General features: G+C 32.4%; 1 protein-coding gene across 4 annotated transcripts in view; it reads left to right on the top strand.

Annotated features, from left to right (window-relative positions):
* The window catches only part of LOC106873299 (neuronal acetylcholine receptor subunit alpha-10), a 1,766,016-nt gene that overhangs the window by 1,033,699 nt on the left and 712,415 nt on the right, over positions 1-19,902 (top strand). For all 4 annotated transcript variants that reach the window (XM_089352066.1, XM_089352088.1, XM_089352074.1 and 1 more), the window contains one exon: positions 14,763-14,874. In XM_089352066.1, coding sequence (XP_089208192.1) covers positions 14,793-14,874 — 82 coding nt within the window. In that variant the 5' untranslated portion in view covers positions 14,763-14,792. The remainder of the gene's footprint in view (positions 1-14,762; positions 14,875-19,902) is intronic.

Here is a 19,902-nt window from a genome sequence, read left to right as displayed (position 1 = left end):
CACTTAGAAAAAAGTATATTAAAACTTCTATAACATTGATTGCGTTTCGAATTCATATTTTGATTGTACCACGATCTTAATGTCCTAGCGCTTTATCGAAAACTCAAAAGTGAAATCGGTTTACAAATTCCTAAAGGATGGAATATATATATGTGTGTGTGTGTGTGTGTGTGTCTGTTAACATGTATTAATATCCCATTAAACAGCGACACACACACACACACGCACACACACACACACACACTCATATATATATATATATATATATATATATATATATATATATATATATATATATATATATATATATATATATATATACATGAGCATGAGTGTATGCATAGGTGTGTGCTTAACTCTGAGTGTGCATATGCGGATGCATTTAAATATCCACATAGTTAAAAACTTAGTAAAGTAGATATATATTCAAGTTACCATCAATCGTTTTGGAGATCTAATCAAAATGCAAGCTAGAATGTGTATGGATGCAATTTTCGATTAAAATCGGACAAAAGTGAGTCTTTAATCTGATCGGGTCTTAGACATTTAGTGTATATATATGTTTACTTTTTCTGTAGCGTAAAGCAAAGATCAAATATAATCAACTGGAACTCGTAATTAATGCTTGTGAATTTAACAAACCTTTGATGTAATCGAACATGTATAGAAATAAAATTACTAGTCGTAATTTTATGTCATATTGATAGATTTATGGACTCACATCTTACAATATTACATCTAGATAACGTTTTATTAAATCAAAATTGCTGAATTAGATGGTGAATTTTATATTTATTTAGATGTGTTAATTCATATACACAGCTGCAATGCACATACATTTAGATAGATTTAACTATTAGCGTTATTAGAGCAACGTGGTTTCTTTCTTTTAAGCATTCTTATTAATACTAGGTAGAACACTAGACACAAAGCACACTGCTGATATGTCAATGAATGAGATTCGTCGTGGTTGCATGGACTGGTACAAATGATGATAAACAAAGCTACATCAAATTGCACTGTGCCTGATTATTTCTTCTGGGACACTATCATCATCATGATCATCATCACCATCATTATCCTCGTGGTCGTCGTCGTCGTCGTGAACATCATACAGTGTAACATAAACACAAAGAGTCGTTGAGACAATGAAATAATAAGACGCTGCACTAATATTCAGAGTAGCCACTTTATGTCAATTAAGAGTTAACTACAGCTGAAAGGATTACAGCAACGTAAATGAACGTGCCAACCTTCAAGCGATCCTGTAACTCTCGATTGTGGAACACATCTCAGACATTACTTAAAGCCTGACGGTAAAGACATTTCGAGCATAGTTAACTCCATTGTAAATGCGTGAAAGAAAGTGACATAAACATGGCCCGAACACTTTTAATCAGTCTCCTCAATCTGAGCTGATATTCAAGAAAAATGTACGAGAACAATACATCGATATTTTGCGATTTTATATATTTTATAAAAGCTAAATATTAAGCGGAAGATATAGAATCGCTCTGTTTTAGTCAATCTCATCAGAGTGGTAGCTAAGGCTAAACATGCATATAAGTGTATATCTGAGGTAGACTATATCAGTCAAGCAAAACAAGTGTTTTATAAAACATATAAACGCACTGTATATTATACAAACAATATAGAACGTGTTGGCAGAATTGTTTGCACGCCGAACCCATTGCTTCGCGGCATTTGTTCAGACTCATTCTACCCTGGATGCAAGTGTTTTGTTGACTCTCATCATTTCGATGTCGAAGAAATAAGTACCAGTCAAGCACCTTCTCCTCGAGAGAAGACATCGTGTTATGGTCTGAACAATGTGCCTAAGTGATTCTCATTGAATTGCCAATGCCATACCAGAGCCGCATAGAAAAGCAGCACATCTTTAAGATGAGGAAATACGGTGAGTTGGCAAAGAGTGTTCTACTAGTCTGAAACACACATCTTGGAACAGAAGTTCACGAAAATAACGACCCAGGTTCAAATCCCGCTGCGGACATGATGTCGGAAAGCAACAAGAGGACACCTACGAGTCACGGCCTGGGTTGGCCCGACTCTCATAAAGTGGCAGGTATAAGGGCCGAAACACTTGTCCGATGGGAGTCCTTTCTTTGAAGATCTCTGTTGCTGTACGCTCCCCTTGCGGCGAGTTTCTGTTTTAACTGTTATTTATTATATATATGTGTAAATGTGTATGCATATATATATGTGTGGATGTGTTGTGCGTGTATGTGTATTCGCGCGTGTGTGTGTATTCGCGCGCGCGCGTATTTGCACGCGTGTGTGTGTATTCGCGCGTGTTTGTGTGTGTTTGTGCGTATGTGTGTGCTTGTGCGTGTGTATGTGCATATACATTATAGCTTTCGACTGATTCAAAGGAATTAAATACCTTGCATATGTATTTTGAACTGCCAGAAAAAAGAAGAATACAAAACAGAGCTGTCACTTTATTTTCGACCCTTCTGTAGACACGGTATAGTTATATTTATCCACTGACTTTATAGCATCACTTGACTTGTTTTTTTTGAAATCGCATTCAAACTCTATATATACGCTCGATCAAAAGCGATGGGTGCTTCAAAATGTTAGACGTCAGTGGAATTAATCAAGTTTGTGGTGTAGCTTTCTACCCTATATTCCCTGTGGGTTCCTTGTATCTATCATGTTAAGATATAAATGAAATAGCTCATCAATCCAAGAAAAAAAAAATAACCATCAAAATGTATTAAATTTCGGACTAAGAAAATCCAACAGGTATATTCACAAGTTTTAGTCTTGTAATAATTCCATGAAATGTATTTCCCTCAAATGCATCTGTATTTATCGTCTCGAACATATTTACATATATATTTCCTGTCGATATCTTATTTTTTTACGAAGATTATATATGATGGTGTTTTACACAAAGCATTTCTACTTGGTTTAATATTCGCAATAACTACAACAAAAAGAAAAGCATGAACAACAAGAAAAACAACAAAAGTAGTAGTAGTAGTAGTAGTAGTAGTAGTAGTAGTAGTAGTAGTAGTAGTAGTAGTAGTAGTAGTAATAATAATAATAACAATAATAATAATAATAATAATAATAATAATAATAATGAACATAATAATAACACTAATAATAAAAATGATTATAGATACCTGATATTGTGGAGGATAAGATTGAATAGAAAAGGTAATATAAGATAATGATGTAGATTGTTACTTTAAATCAATAGCAATTTAAAATATATACATTCTCAAAGGACATATAATTAAACACCAACGATGCAAATATTAGTTCATTTCAATTTAGTTTATCTTTCATTCGCATAAAAGACGCAGTTTCCTTCTATTTTTCTTTCTTTGTTTTTGTTTTTCTTGTTTTGTTCTTTTTACTGCTAGATGAGATACTCTTAACCTCCGCTACTTCATATTGCCAACTTGCACAGGAAGTAATTTCATTGCAATTTCTCTTCAAATCTCTTTACCATAGATACCATATGATAAATGCTACGGCTATAAAAACAGCAGAAAAATAGATATTGTGCGTTAAGTGATTTTAATTTAAAGAAACGTTTGATGCTTAAATATATCAGCTTTCGCCGTGACTTATATTACTAACTAATGGCTGACTGGAGATGGTACTGAAATTATTTAGCCGAAACGTCTGTGTTTTCATTCTGTTATACATTCTTTGTCAGAGTAATTTTGTTTAATTTTCTATTATGATATTGTAACACCGTTGAACTGTCCTTAATTTATTCCCATGAAGGACGAGTTCTGACTTTATAAGAGCCCCTAATGTCAACCGTAATCAATTATTAATTCCATATTTGAAACAGGTCAACGACTTGGAAAGTTATTAACTCAGTGCAGATAAAGTAATGGATCATTAATTAACTTCATAACTTTAACAAATGATCGCTTTGCTGTTATCCGTTTAGTAACGATCGGTAACAGCATTTTTTTTCCTATTGTATATACTAAATTGGTGCTTCACACCAAACTTCTACTAACTTTTACATAAATGAGCTCATTAGATTTATTTCACCTAAACTGAAAATTATTGATATTACTTGCCGAAACTTAAATAACAATAGAGTTGTTACAAGCATTAAATGTACAATTCTATCTCTTTATGGCTAGAATAAAGTGAAATCCAAAGTCTACTAATGCATTTCTGACTTCAGATAAAATTCACCTCTTCAAAACCGAATTAACGCTGTTCAATTCGAATATTCCATTCAGATTCTATTGATGTATAGCATGGAAGACTAATAGTAATGTCAGTCGTCTGTGTAACACTAGGTAAGAAAATTAGATGTATTACAAGCCTAGAAACAATGAAATTGGATACTAATTAAATATTCGGCAAATGCTTTCATTTTCCCAGGACAAGTTATCAGATTAAAGACTTTAACAATACGAACGAGCTATTTTGATGGTTTCGATGTAGCTCCTGTGAAGTGATAATATTCCCAGCACAACAATATATTTAAGAGAATGACACAGTCTCCTTATAAAAACACTACTTTTACTGTCATATTTATCTATTGGAATTATGGCTAGAGTTGACAGTAAAGTGTAACAACATATAAGTGTGTTTGTATAGGTATGCATGTATGCCTGTCTGTATGTGTGCATGTACGTATGTATGCTTGCATACATGTGCATGGGTGTGTTGTGTGTGTGCATGTATATAGGAAGTATGAGGCACCACATATATTTGTAACTATAGAAGTGAATATTTTCCAATCAAATGTGAATCAGTCAACGAACATCTCATCAGTAAATTGGTCTTTAGCATTCTTCATGTAATATGCACGACACTTTAAACTTATTAAAGCGAAAGCTTTTATCATGAGACTGAAATGAAGGTATATGATTATAAGACCTCACTTCTTTTACTTGTGGGTGTATATGTAACAAATAGTATTTGAAATTTCTCAGCTTGAATACTCGGACGAATATTTATTTGTAATAATCCTCTCAATCGATTTTAAATTACTAATTTTGACTAAAATGACAATTATTTGAGAAGTTATTTAATTAGTAAATTATAGATAAAACAATCGACTGAATATGATTATGTTCACAACTTTTGAAAGCTTTCAGTAATACTGGGCCTCATGTGTGAAATTAACTTTGAGCTTTATTTCAGTGCCTGAGAATCACTTGAGATACCCAGAATTTTTTTCACCGAAACATAAAAGAATATAGTATAACAAATAGAGGCGTAAAATAACAGCGGCATAATAAATAAAAGAAAAATCTAACAAATTACCCAAAGATTCCTGGAGAATGAGAATAAAAATCGAAATGGAAGCTAGAATACCTAATGTGATAAACCAAGAAATATTAATTATTTCATGAAAATAACATGATGGTGACGAGAGCACATTATTACCAAGCTAACAAACTCTGATCAAGGAATAGAGGGGAGACAAAGCCAAGATGTTTATTAATTAAAATTAATCAACAACAGTATTCAGTAGCAAATGTATCAGCTCTTTAGCAGTACAATGACAAGTGTGGAAATAAATCGGTCATATTAAACCTGGTCAGTGAATCATACCAGCTAATTCAATAATTTAGAACGACTAAAGATAAATAGATTTTCCGTTAAAGGAGACTGAGTCGCGTAATAAATTAAATGGAATATCATAATTGGATAGTGAGTAATCCAAGAACAATAGTATTCATAAGTGTACGATTTAAACCCTCTGTCAGTGCCAGTGCTGACTGCAGCAAAACTATTTTTAAGTGTTTAAAATTAAAATAGGAAAATTACCTAACTATATAACAATCACTGACATAAACACGCTTGTTTTTCTTCAAATGCTAATTTTGTAAATTTGTGTATTTTGTGATATACTTGATTCAAATATGTACATAGTTAAACTGCTACTTAAGATAACGTAATCTATTCGGACATTTGTTTATGTAAATGTTCGTAATGTTTCACACACAAACACACACATACACACACGCACACACACATACACACACGCACACATACATACATACATATATATATATATACATATATATATATATATATATATATATATATATATATATATATATATATATATATATATATATATATAGCTGTGTGTTTGTGCGTGTTAACGCGCGTGTATGCGTGTGTGTATTTATGAATATATATGAATATAAGTGTATACACACACAGACACACACACACACACACACACATATACACACACATACACACACATAGAAATATTTATAATCCGTTCCACATGCTATCAGGGGAGCATACATGTACACATCTACGCACCCAATGTGTCTGTCTGTGTGTATGTCTGTCTGTGTGTATGCACATTATAGGTATTTTTTGTGCAGATGTTTTACGGAGTATGGTTTCGACAGCATGGGAATAAATCCTATTTAATTCGTGTTTTATTGCTAACGTTTGCTTTAAGTTCGCATCCAACCATAAATGTCCTTCCAGTATTGCTCAGATTTTCTTACTTGCTATTGATGTCACTCACTATTACCATGATATATTTCTTTTTTAAATATAAAATAAAATAAGTCAAATATAATAATCCGTTCACACACGTACATGCATTTAGTGATACTGTCATACGTAAATATCCCAATACATATATGTGTGTCCCTGTGAATATGTGCAAAAGAATATAGTTATTTAGATACGATAGGTTAGGAGATGTGTAGAATAAGGAAAGGAAATGTGTAGAATGTGGAACAAGATATGAACTGTTTTATGAAACGGCGAATATTTCATGTATAAAACTCAGTGTGACATATGTATGAAGACAGTTAATTTTACTATCATAGTATTGCACATATTTAAATATTTGGAGAGTGATGGCAGATACTCTACATGGGATGGTATTATTGGGACATGGTTTATTTATTGCTCATTTAACTGTATAATATTGTGTAAACATGCATATTATGCAGATGTACACGCTCACACACAACCATGAACATGCTTCTATCCGTGTATTTTCTCAGAAGCATCATGGAATTTTGCCTGTGAACAGGTCGCGGTTTACAAAGACACGAAAATAGTTTGTCAAATTAAATTTAAATATTGAAGTGAATCTAACGGTTATTGTGTGTTTTTAAATGGTTTATAAACCTTCCGCACTGCAATTATTTTTGTCTCAGCACAGGATCTCAGATCAGTTCATTTGTATGCGAGTACTTCTCCGTAATATATATATATACCCACACGGACTCTATACATGGATATTTACTGTTTGAATGGAACTACAATCCAATTACTTTTTCTTCTTTAATTTTTCTTCTCCGCATCGCTCTCATTTATTTCTGAAAATCTACTCATTCAGATGTAATAATCTCTATCTTCTACTATTACCGTCTCCGATGAAGGGATACATTCTATTTACCCTGAAACAATTGTAAGACACTCTACATAAAATATAAATTTACGTATGTCATTGGTCTCTTTATCTCACTCATTTTGTTATATGCACACGCTAATACACGACCCGTTATATTCCCCATTCATGTTACAACCACATCTGGGGCAAAACTAGTCGGTATGCTTACTTGGTATAACCTGTATTAGAGTCTGGTTGACTCCATTACCCTTCATAATCTTTATATATATATATATATATATATATATATATATATATATATACACACACACAAACACACACACACACATATGTATATATACATATATATATATATATATATATATATATATATATATATATATATATATATATATATATATATATATATATATATATATATACGGTTTACATATAGGTTCAAGGCTTGAATATGGTACTTATGCGAAGGCACCCGAATTTCACATCCCAAAAGGATGGGTGATTAAAATCAAATAATAAGCAACACGGATTTCAAAAGTGATTGCAGTACGCACGTTTCATGCTACTTCAATTTATTTAAGTAATGTGAGCATTACCTTAAATGCAATATGAAGAGCAATCTTCAGCTGCACGAAAAAATGTAGAAAAAAAGACATATTACAAATGTGGCAACATATTAAAACCAAGTGGGAGAGAGCAGAGGAAGAATATATAAGTCCATCTGCTATGTCAAGATGGACTTATATATTCTTCCTCTGCTCTCTCCCACCTGGTTTTAATATGTTGCCACATTTGTAATATGTCTTTTTTTCTACATTTTTTCGTGCAGCTGAAGATTGCTCTTCATATTGCATTTAAGGTAATGCTCACATTACTTAAATAAATTGAAGTAGCATGAAACGTGCGTACTGCAATCACTTTTGAAATCTGTGTTGCTTATTATTTGATATATATATATATATATATATATATATATATATATATATATATATATATATATATATATATATATATATATATATATATATATATATATATATATATATATGCATATATACTTACATATATGTGAAGAAAACGTGAACAAAATGACAAACAAGAAAATAAAAAAACAAAAACATGGAAAACAAACTTTTTCCAAGCGAGGAAAGAAACAAATAGAGAAACGAGACAGGCAATGTAGAAAACATTCCCTTCATCAGTTGTCCCCTGTTTTATCTACGTTTCGAACGTAGGAACGTAGTTCATGATTTGTATCTACATATATATGTATTATGTACCTATGTATGCATCTATGCATGTGTGCTTGTATGTATGTATGAGCGTATGTATACATGTACATGCGTATGCATGCGTACATGCCTATACGCATGTTTGTACGTATGTACGTATGTATGTACTTATGTATTTATGTATGTATATGAGTATTTAGGTATGTGAGTGTGTAGACGTGCATGTGTATGTATATATGTGTATGTACATGTGAACGTATGTTTATGTTCTGATATGTTTGTCTGTTCAAATTGTATATCACTCACTGACATACCTAAATTCTCACATGCATACATAATTACATACTTACATGCATACATACATACATGTATGATGATGATGATGATGATGATGATGATAGCCGTCCACTCGTGACAGAGGTGAAACCATTGCTGACCTTCAGGAACCTTGTGCACTCTTGAGCTAACTTATATATTCTGCATTTGCGGTTCGTTAGTGACTAATGTTCCCTGCTCTTGAGAAGCATACATACATACATACATACGTGTACACATACATAAGCACGTACATACATACATGCTTACATGCATATCATGAAGAAAGAGTTACTTTCTCAGATGAGCACAGAATTTTGTCGGTGAACAGGGCTCGACTTCAAAGCGACGAAAATATGAATTTAAATGTGAATCTAACGGTTTTTGTGTTTTGAAATGGCCTGTAAACACCTTCAACGCTACAATTGTATATACTTATATGTATATGTATATACATAATATATATATATATATATATATATATATATATATATATATATATATATATATATATATATATATATATATATATATATATATATATATATATATATATATATATATATATATATATATATATACATATATATATATATATGCATGTATATATATATATATATATATATGCTGTTGTGTCTGGGGAGAGTCATTCTCTTTTAGTGTCTCATAAATTAACACGCTCACCGGTAAAATTAATTATAAGGCACTAAAACAGAATGACACTCCCCAGATACAACAGAAAATATACTTCAACACATGAACTCACAACTCACATAAAGAATATTGCAATCCAAATCACAAAACGAATATATATATATATATATATATATATATATATATATATATATATATATATATATATATATATATATATATATATATATATATATATATATATATATATATACACATGTACATACATACAATGAGATATAATAATGTAATAATATATTAAGATATATTTGATCCCTAATAAAATAGGTGGCTATAGCAATTAAAATCAAAATGGCAAAAAATTAATAAATGAGGGTGCAAAATCGCACCTTTTCTAGCAAAATCGCTAGAAAAGAGACCCCAAATTTAACTTAAACTGTCACACAAAAGCGCTAACCTCATGAAATATTCGGGACAGTGAGCAGCAAGCCACATCTTTCTTTGGCGTGATAAACTCACAGAATGAAACACTTTGATAAAATGGTGTGACGTGATTTCTAAATTTTATCAACATGATGTTGCTTCTTGTCAGAGGTTTCCACAATTACTCCGAGCTATAAGAGATAGCCTACCTCTCATTCGATCATGAAACAAAAACAATTGAAAAACGAGCGCTAAAATTCAAAACGTTTAAATGATCTATGTCCATTAGTAAAAAAAATGCTATGCTATATAATATTCACATATGTGCGTAGCTGTATAAGTGTGTCTATGTATGTATGTGTGTGTGGTGTGGTATGATGTGTGCATGAGCCAGCGCGCATGTATTTTTGACTAATTGAAACTCTGCGTTCGCGAGTCTCTGTTTATAAAGGCCTTTCATAACGCAATTGAAATTGAAGGTAGAGTCACGTTACCTTGAATTAATTCGAACGAATCTACATGTAGTTTGTATTTTTTTTCAGTCGTTTACAAGTCATCTTTAATTATCATCACAATACCCATTCATTATTCGATGGCCTATTCAACTATGGAACTGGCAGTCCTAATATAATCATTGTTAATAAATTCATGCACATGCGCAAACATACACACATGCAAACACAAACACACATACACAGAGACACAAAAACACATGAGGGAAAGAGAGAGAGAGAGAGAGAGAGAGAGAGAGCGAGAGAGAGAGAGAGAGAGAGAGAGAGAGAGAGAGAGAGAGAGAGAGAAGGAGGAATAGTGCACCAAACACATGTATTGGAACATTACATTTCTTTATGAACATATCCCGCATTTCGACAATTAGATCTGTGAAAATGTGACTAGTACATAATGAAACTTACCATTTTCCATGTTGATAATTCTTGACTGTTACCAACTTTTGACAAATGTTATATTGGTTAATACAGATGTCGATGCATTACAACTAACGATTACATTGACGTTCATGGTTGGACTGCTTTCCTACATATATCTACGCGACCAGACAAGTACTGAGTTGGGATTGAATGACAAGTAATGCTATTGACAATGTAATGAATTTTCGTCCTTGCGTGGATGAAAAGAAAGAAATACTTCGTGGTATTTGTGTCTTTTCAGAGGATTACAATGCGAAGCAATTAAACATCAATTTCATTGTTCCGGGTGAAATTCAAACGAGACCTTTATCTGGGTGAACACGATAATCCTAAAGATTAGTATGATTATTAGACTGTTTGCAAGAAATCGTTTGATATGAAGCTCAGTATAGTTTGAAAATCACCAGCTTCAAATGTTACATATATCCATCGATTAATTAATTTATAAAATTAATTAACTAAATTGTAAGAGGAAATGTAAGTGATCTTTGTAGACCTCAATGAACCGTTGCAATTGATGTAACTTGTGGTGAGTTTGAAGTATTGCAGTTTGACGGCGTAAATATGGCGAATCAATTGAAGAAAATATTTTGGACAGAAAATAAAACTAGCAGTCACGCTGAAGTAAGGAGGGGAAACAGTCATTTTCATGGGTCCAAGCGGTGTATGCAGTTTGGCGTTGCTGATGATTTTATTGAAACGACAGAGAAGGAAATTAAATGAAACAGCTTTCACTGCACTACCAAGCGCAACTCTGTCTGCCTTGCGTATGTGCTGTAGTTTGTTCTGGTGCTCTTATTTTTACTGTATTAAAAGTGTTTTACGTAGGATGTGTGCGGTGCCTAGTAGTGCTAATTTATGGATGTTATATATACTTGTTAGTCCTGGTGTTTTTATTATCCATTGTCTGATTGTTTTATCACACTTAATGCGCCTACTACGATGGAAGTTGTCTCTGTTACTCTATTTCCTGTATTTACCTCTAGTTACCTCTAATTCCCCATCTTTTGATTTTGTAAGTTTCTCCGTTTCTTTGAGAGAAATATTGTCATCTGTTGGTATTGATACGTCGATTAGAAGACAATTTTATTCTTGGTGATCTCTGACAACTATATCCGGCGGACTTAATTTCTCTATATGTGTGCATTAGCATATCCCAGAGTATGGTTGCTTTCTCATTTTCTGTGACCTTTCTGGCGTGTGCCTATAACATCATCTTTCTGTTATTATTCCATAGTGTTGTCATAGTGTTCAGTGTGAACAGGTCCCAACCCTGTCATGTCTGTGATTATATTCCTTCTTAGCCAGGACTGGGCAGCCAGAGACACTATGACTTATTCTTTCTTCTCCATCACCGCCCATAGTGCACTTACTTGTATTTCTTTTCATTACGTGTTTCTGGTGGTTTCTTGTGGCAAAGCTTTGACCTTGTGCTGCAATTCAAAATCCTTCAGTGTCTGATTTGAGACCTGAGCTTCTCAGCCATTGTTAAAATTTTGCTTTATCTATTTCTTTTTTCTGTTTAGTTGAACCCAATATTTGCCATGAAAGAGCTGTTGTTGCCATCATTTTCTCATGATCCATTGCTATTCCAGTTTTAGTTTGGATTTCAGTTGTTTTACAATTTATGTTGTTTCTTCTTCTTTATACTTGTTAGGTGCTGTGACTTCTTTTTTTTTTTTCGTATTTGCCAGCTTCCTAAAAGACTGAAGAAAGTTCTTTTGTTTTGTTCGTGTTTTGTGGCTATTTGTACTAGTTTCCGTTGCTTCTGAAGTAGGTATTTATGTAGTCCTATGGTGGCTAATTTGTATTAGTTTTCTAGCTGTATAAGGCTTCTACCAACATCCATACATTGCATACATAGCCTTTCTATGTAAGATTTTGGGGACTGCATTCTAAATGTTGTCATTATTATTCTTGTTTTCCTGCCTATTTCGATTAGTTCATTTAGAGTATACTTAAGAATATTGAGGTGTAATTTATAACTGAGAGAGGTAAAGTGTTGATACCTTATCTTGTTTTTCGTATCTTCTCACAAAGTTTTTCGTACTTTTTTGTAACAAGTTTAAAGTACGTACTTCCAGTTTGTTATCCTTGGTGTAATGTTGCTTGGATGACAATGTGGCGAACGTGTTTAGACACGTTCTGCAATCGACGGAGATGATACACAGTTAAAATGTATCATTTCATTTCGAAATTAGAAATAGATTTTAATCAGTATTACTTACTCGGACATAGTTCAAAACTCTTAATGAGTATTACTTACTCGGGTATAATTTAACACTTTGTCAGCCTGGCCACTGTGTTTACACGTGTTGTGCGAGTGATGGAGATGATACACAGTTAAAATACTTGATTTCATTAGGAAAGCAATAAATTTTAATGAGTATTACTCGGACAAATTTCAAAATTTTGTCAGTTGTCATGGAATTTTGTTAGGCTCCATTTGTTGTCTTTATTCCCATTTGTTGTCTTTATTTTTGGATAGATTTCGGAGCAATAATATATCGCTGTTACATACTAAACGCCCCCGGTGTTCTGTTCCTGTTAAATGTCCCCAGTGTATTATTATTATTATTATTATCATTAAAAATTTGGTAGTTTCAGACAAATTTCTACTGCATCACTTGCTATATCTCTTTGTTGCCGGGGTGTGTAGCATGGTGTGTTCTTTTTTTCTTCTTGCGGGGGTGAATACTCTTCCCCCGTATTGTATTGCGTCAGTTCGTTTTGTTATGGGGCATGTTTGTAATCTTTTTTATTGTATTAGTGTTTGCATTGTGTGTTGTGTTATTATTACGCTATTTCATACTAATTTAGTTAACAGGTACTCAATTTTGATGTTTGATGATAGCATGGCAATTTGCTAGGAGTCGATAATGCGAGTTTCAATTCCAGACAATTCCAATCTTTTAGGTAGAATGTTATGTGCTGCGCCATTGCATTAATTGGTAGAAAACTAATTGTTTTCCAGTCTCATCATCTCACGGAATATATCCTAAATGTTTGATATAGTTCCATCATATCAAACATTTCTCGTTGGCGGATAATTTAGGGTTTAGCAGAGACTTAGCTTGAGCACTCTGCATCTGTGATGTTATCAGGCGCTGACAACTTTTGCCTTTTGAACAACGCTCTCAATGGAACTTCTAGCGTCAGTAACCAACAGTTGTAATAGAGGAATAAAGCAACAAATGACAGCAACAAATTAAATTCTTTTTGAATATGTTTAAAAGTAGCAACGATGAACGCGTAATCGAGCCCGCTTAGAGCAGATAGATATATGTAAAATGACGATAGCATAATTGTTAGAAAGCGTCAGCTCTTGTAGTGATGGTGATCCAGACAGCGTGCAGTTTATCCCGAGTAGTTCTGCATAGCTTCCACTGCTTGTTTTTGTTGGATTCTTATGGTAATTATCTTCGTCCTAGTTACTCCTTTTTTACGCAAAATCCTCAGCCATCATACCTTTTCTTTGTCCTTTTCTACTGTCCTTGTACTGTGTTGTTTTCCTTTCTGGACCGTTGTGGTTAATAAATAAATCATTAAATTATTAGGACGTCGGTGAAAGAGGTCTTGCTCGCCTTCGTTCGAATCCTCTCAAGGTCAGCTTTTTTCTTTACCATTTCCGAGTCGGTAAAACACGATACCAGTCAAATACATGGTAGATGTTATCGGCTAACTTTTCCCCTGAAAACTGTTGGCCCTGTGCCGAAATTTAGAACAAATAATATTAATCTTTCTGTTGTTGTTGTTTTTGTTTCTTGCTTTAATTGTATGCATTGAACTTTCGTATCTACTGTTATATCGTTCTTAATTCATTATTCATTGCTTTAATTATTTTATTTCCTGCTTTAGATAACCATTTGAATTGACCGCCGTACGGGAATGAATTATCGCCTATACATCGCTATGACGTTAATGAAAGACATCCGTATTTTGATGTCGGCTTTCCATCTTCTGATGGGGGGTAAGTATTACAAACTACTACTCATTATTCACGTATTAATAGAAACACGACACAAATGCAGCACTTAAAATAATGATTTTATTCTTAAACGTTTTAGTTTCTTTCATTTTCTTTCTTTGACTCAATATTGATTTGCATTCTCTGTTCTTAATTTCTTTTTTTCTTTCCTTAATGTTTTCTCGGATGGGAATACGTGCTATTAGCTGTAAAATTGAGATAATCGGGATTAGTAAATGAAATAGCCTTTTACATTTTTTGTGTGATAATATGTCTAAGTCATTCGAGTGAGGCCATTTACTATCATCGACTATCTACGTCTAAGGATGACGTAGAACTTCAAATATAATCAATACATTTCTTTATGTGGTTTTGGAATTTAATGGTTCATTCACCAAACAAACTTCCGCATACAAATATATGCATAAACGTGTGGTTCTAATAGATTGAAATATTACATAGCTCTTTGGAAAATGGCAGTGCTCCGGACAACCAGATATCGCAATATGGACTCAATAACCTATCAAATCCGTTTTATTTTACTTATACAACTAATGACGTTTGTGAAGAAATTAGCATTATAAAATCCATTACTTCCTCCTGTAGATCATGAAATATCAAGCTAGAGACATTTTGTTTCTAGTATTCCAAGTTCATGTTTGTAAAATTTAGAACTGCTCTAAGAAACGCATTTATGTCATAAGGTTTTACCACCTTGTTCCCTGGAAATAATATATTGATTATTCGATTCCGTGATTTACAAGATAACAGCATTTTTATATTGATTGAACAGAACTGAAAGCACGCTCAGAAATTGCAATTGGGCTGCACTTTATGTCATACCTGTATTGTACTTAAAATACATAATGGCTTTCACTCTATCTTCCGCACCGAAATTCTGGTCATTTTAGAAGAATGCAGCTGCTGGCATATAATGCTATGCGTTGGTTGGCAACAAAGAAACGTGCATCTAGTGCATCCCCTTTCGACAATTCTGTTTCCATATAGTGCATAACATATGTTGCATTCTCATATATATGTATGTATATATGTATATATATATATATATATATATATATATATATATATATATATATATATATATATATATATATATATATATATATATATATATATATATATATATATATATATATATATATATATATATATATATATATATATATATATATATATATATATATATATATATATATATATATACATATATATATATACATATATATATATATATATATATATATATATATATATATATATATATATATATATATATATATATATATATATATATATATATATACATATATATATATATATATATATATATATATATATATATATATATATATATATATATATATATATATATATATATATATATATATATATATATATATATATATATATATATATATATATATATATATATATATATATATATATATATACACACACACATTTACTTAGGTTACATTATGCAAGTATATACCATTTAATATTTGGTGGCCCATATTATATTAAGCCTTCAAAAGTGTAACATGCTTCTGTTAAAGTTTGGACTATCAAATATACTACAAGATTCTATTATATATACTACAGGAAAATAAATAATAGCAGTATGTAATAGGGAATCATATTACAATGTGCAAACGACGTGTGGCAATAAAGAGCGCAATGTTATCTACGGACGGAACTAAATAGTTCAATATATATTCTGTCTTTTTGCCGTTTATGCGACACGATTATGCGATACTAAATATTAATATTATATTTTTACATTGGCACAAAGCAAACAATGGACAGTACAAAATTTGTACTTATGTATTTGACGGGGGGAGTAGAAGATGCAGATTAATCTCAATCTCTCAAGTGCATAACTCTCCAGTGGAAAACGTATGAGTGTGTGAGTGTGTATATATATATATATATATATATATATATATATGTATGTATGTATGTATGCATGTATGTATGTACGTATGTATGTGTGTGTATTTATGCATGTTATATGTGTACGTGTGCATACATGCATATACGCATGCACGCATATATATATATATATATATATATATATATATATATATACACAAATACACACACACACACATACATGCATATATATATATATATATACATATATATATATATATATATATATATATATATATATATATATATATATATATATATATATATATATATATATATATATATATATATATATATATATATATATATATGCATGTATGTATGTATGATCTCATAATAATAGATTTAGGTGCAGTAAGATTAATAACTACATTTTTATGTTGACAGATGAGAAAATTAGCCGAATGTATCGGTTACATATGTGCAATGTTGTTTATTAATCGCGGCTTAACAGAAAATAATACCAGTCGAACCTTATATTATTTATATCAATTGCTGGAACATTCTCTGTTGCATTGTCTGGATTACAAATCTGAAATTATAACATCGATCGACATATCTATAAGTAACATATTCCCTTGCATGTATGAAGATGCAAGCGAAATGATAGAATAGATAGTATATTTTATTACCCACACATTTTTCTTCTGATCGTATATATTTGTCTTTGGCTGCTTGGCTGGCTGAATGGATGAATGGAACGATGGATGGATGGATGGATGAATGGATGGAGGTTCGTTCGCTGGCAGCCTGGCTGGTTGGTTCGTTTTGTATCGTATAGAATTGCAGGACGGTCCCTCTCGAGTAGACATAATGAAACAATTTATTTATGTTTAATCATTGAGCGAAACTCGCAACAAAGTCAAATTGTTCTATCGTTTGCTATGTTCTTTTGAACCCCTTTTACATAAATTCCGGTGTATCCCAACGTTCAGATATCTTTCTTGTAAATATTAGTTTTGCACATGAATAAGTTTGCTGCTCTTAGTAATAAGCAAATACATTTCTAATGCAGGTGCCATACTTTTATATTTTCATTCTTTCTCTCTTCCGCATAAAGGCGTCACTCACATATTGAACAACTCATGATATAATTACTCTTACTTTTTAAACAAGGAAATCACCAACCGCTCACTTTTGAATTTCTAAACAAATACAAAACTAAGTATTATGCATTTTATCGACCGGAAGCCATTTACTGTAAATATTATATCGTACGTAACCTTTTACAGGACATATTTATCTGACAGCCAACATATTTTTACATGGCACGTTTAGTTCTCTGACTTATTGAACTAAAATCTGCCCCATATCATTCATATACTTTCACATTTTATTCTGATTTCAATGTCGTTATACCATCAATTTTATATATGCAAATTTTATATACACAAATAATCATTATCTTCTTTGCCTTGGCTAAATATATTTCATTAAGGTGACTTTTTTCCCACCGAGGATAATGACTTAGATGCAAGCATGGCAGGTGCTTAAGGAGGTCGCTTGGCAACAACGTGGTTTTGAATTCTGTTTCACTGCGTGGGATGTTGCATAGGCGTTTTCTCCTGCAGCCTTGGGGCGACCTATGCATTGTGAGTCACTTTGGTTACCCAAAACGGCGTAGAAATCGGACATGCACACATGTATGTATGTATGTATGTATGTATGTCTGCATATACGTATGTATGTATGCGTGTATGTAAATGTCTTTGTCCTCACCTACTGCTGGATAAACATGTTTCGTTAATATCCATGCCATTAACTTCGTGGTGTGGGAAAATGAAACAATAGAATAAATTCCAGACTTCAGAAATAAGAAATGTGTAAAGGGTTGGATTTCATCAAATGAAAACCATTTAAGGCAGAGTTCCAACTACGATAAAATAACAGAAGTAAGTGCCAGAATTCAAGTAATGGTTGTACAATCGTGCTTGTTAGTCACCCAGTTGTGAGAGAGAAAGAACTATCTGATAACTATGACTCAGTTACTCCTGAATAATTTGCCGCATCTCATATAGAAAATTATATATCCACGCGTACATATTCACACACATATTCACGCGTACATATCCACACACACATACACACACACTCACACATACACACATATAATATATATGATGATGGACTCTCCCGTCGAAGACGACGTATGAGCGTTCAGCTGTTGCCGAAAGACCTGCACAAATGGTTTGTTTATAGTGATCAAATGTTCGTGCTGTTCATTAGCTCACTCCTTATATAAAATCGACGTGGTTCGAACAGGTGCACGAGTATCCACCCGGCGGATTCTGTCTACCAAATCCACTAGCAAATGTGTCGTCTGTCCGAGCCTAAGGTAGCAAACACTTACTTGAACAAGGTGCAACGTAGTGCAACGTAGTGCAACGTAGTGCAACGTAGTGCGGCTGAACACGAAACTGTGTGACTGGAAAGCATACTTCTTATCATACAACTATACCTTAATCTGAAGTATGAATGTGCAAACGTCTCTTAGAAATAATTTATGCCAGACTTCTTCGATTTTGCAGTATTTTATCCGAATTGTACAGTATTATATATCCATTACGGCTGGTCTTATCAATTGGTTTCGCGCTACGGGTACAATGAAATGTTAGGTAACAATCCGATTATATAACCTTACTTTCATCACACTTAGCCGATATGGAAGAGAATGTGATGACTGCTCTATATAAATATATCAATTGACACTCCCTCCGTGCAACTTAGATTTAGTGTCTTTGTGGAACAAGTAATGATGATGATGTCAAAGTAGAAATTAGGAAATATTGCCTTTTAGGCCAACAATATTTAATTTTGCCTGTGTCATCTAAGTTCTGCGTGCTGTGAAGCATTGCCTTTCAATAATAGAATGCGTGATGACTACAATCTTATTAGTGAAATTGCACATTCTGTCAAGTACCATGCTTTTTATTACCACGGAACCAAAATGTTAAACGTTTTGCATATGTGAAATAATGTTATTTGTAGTATAATTATAATCCCAATAACATTTACGTCACAGCTTCAATGACAAAGAATGCAATTCACCATGCAAATTATCATAAACTAATACTATCT

The sequence above is a fragment of the Octopus bimaculoides genome, chromosome 1 (genome assembly GCF_046866305.1).
Source record: "Octopus bimaculoides isolate indiv1 chromosome 1, ASM4686630v1, whole genome shotgun sequence".
NCBI lineage: Eukaryota > Metazoa > Mollusca > Cephalopoda > Octopoda > Octopodidae > Octopus > Octopus bimaculoides.
The sequence above is the reverse complement of the archived record's forward strand: the minus strand, read 5'-3'. Positions and strand labels throughout refer to the sequence as shown.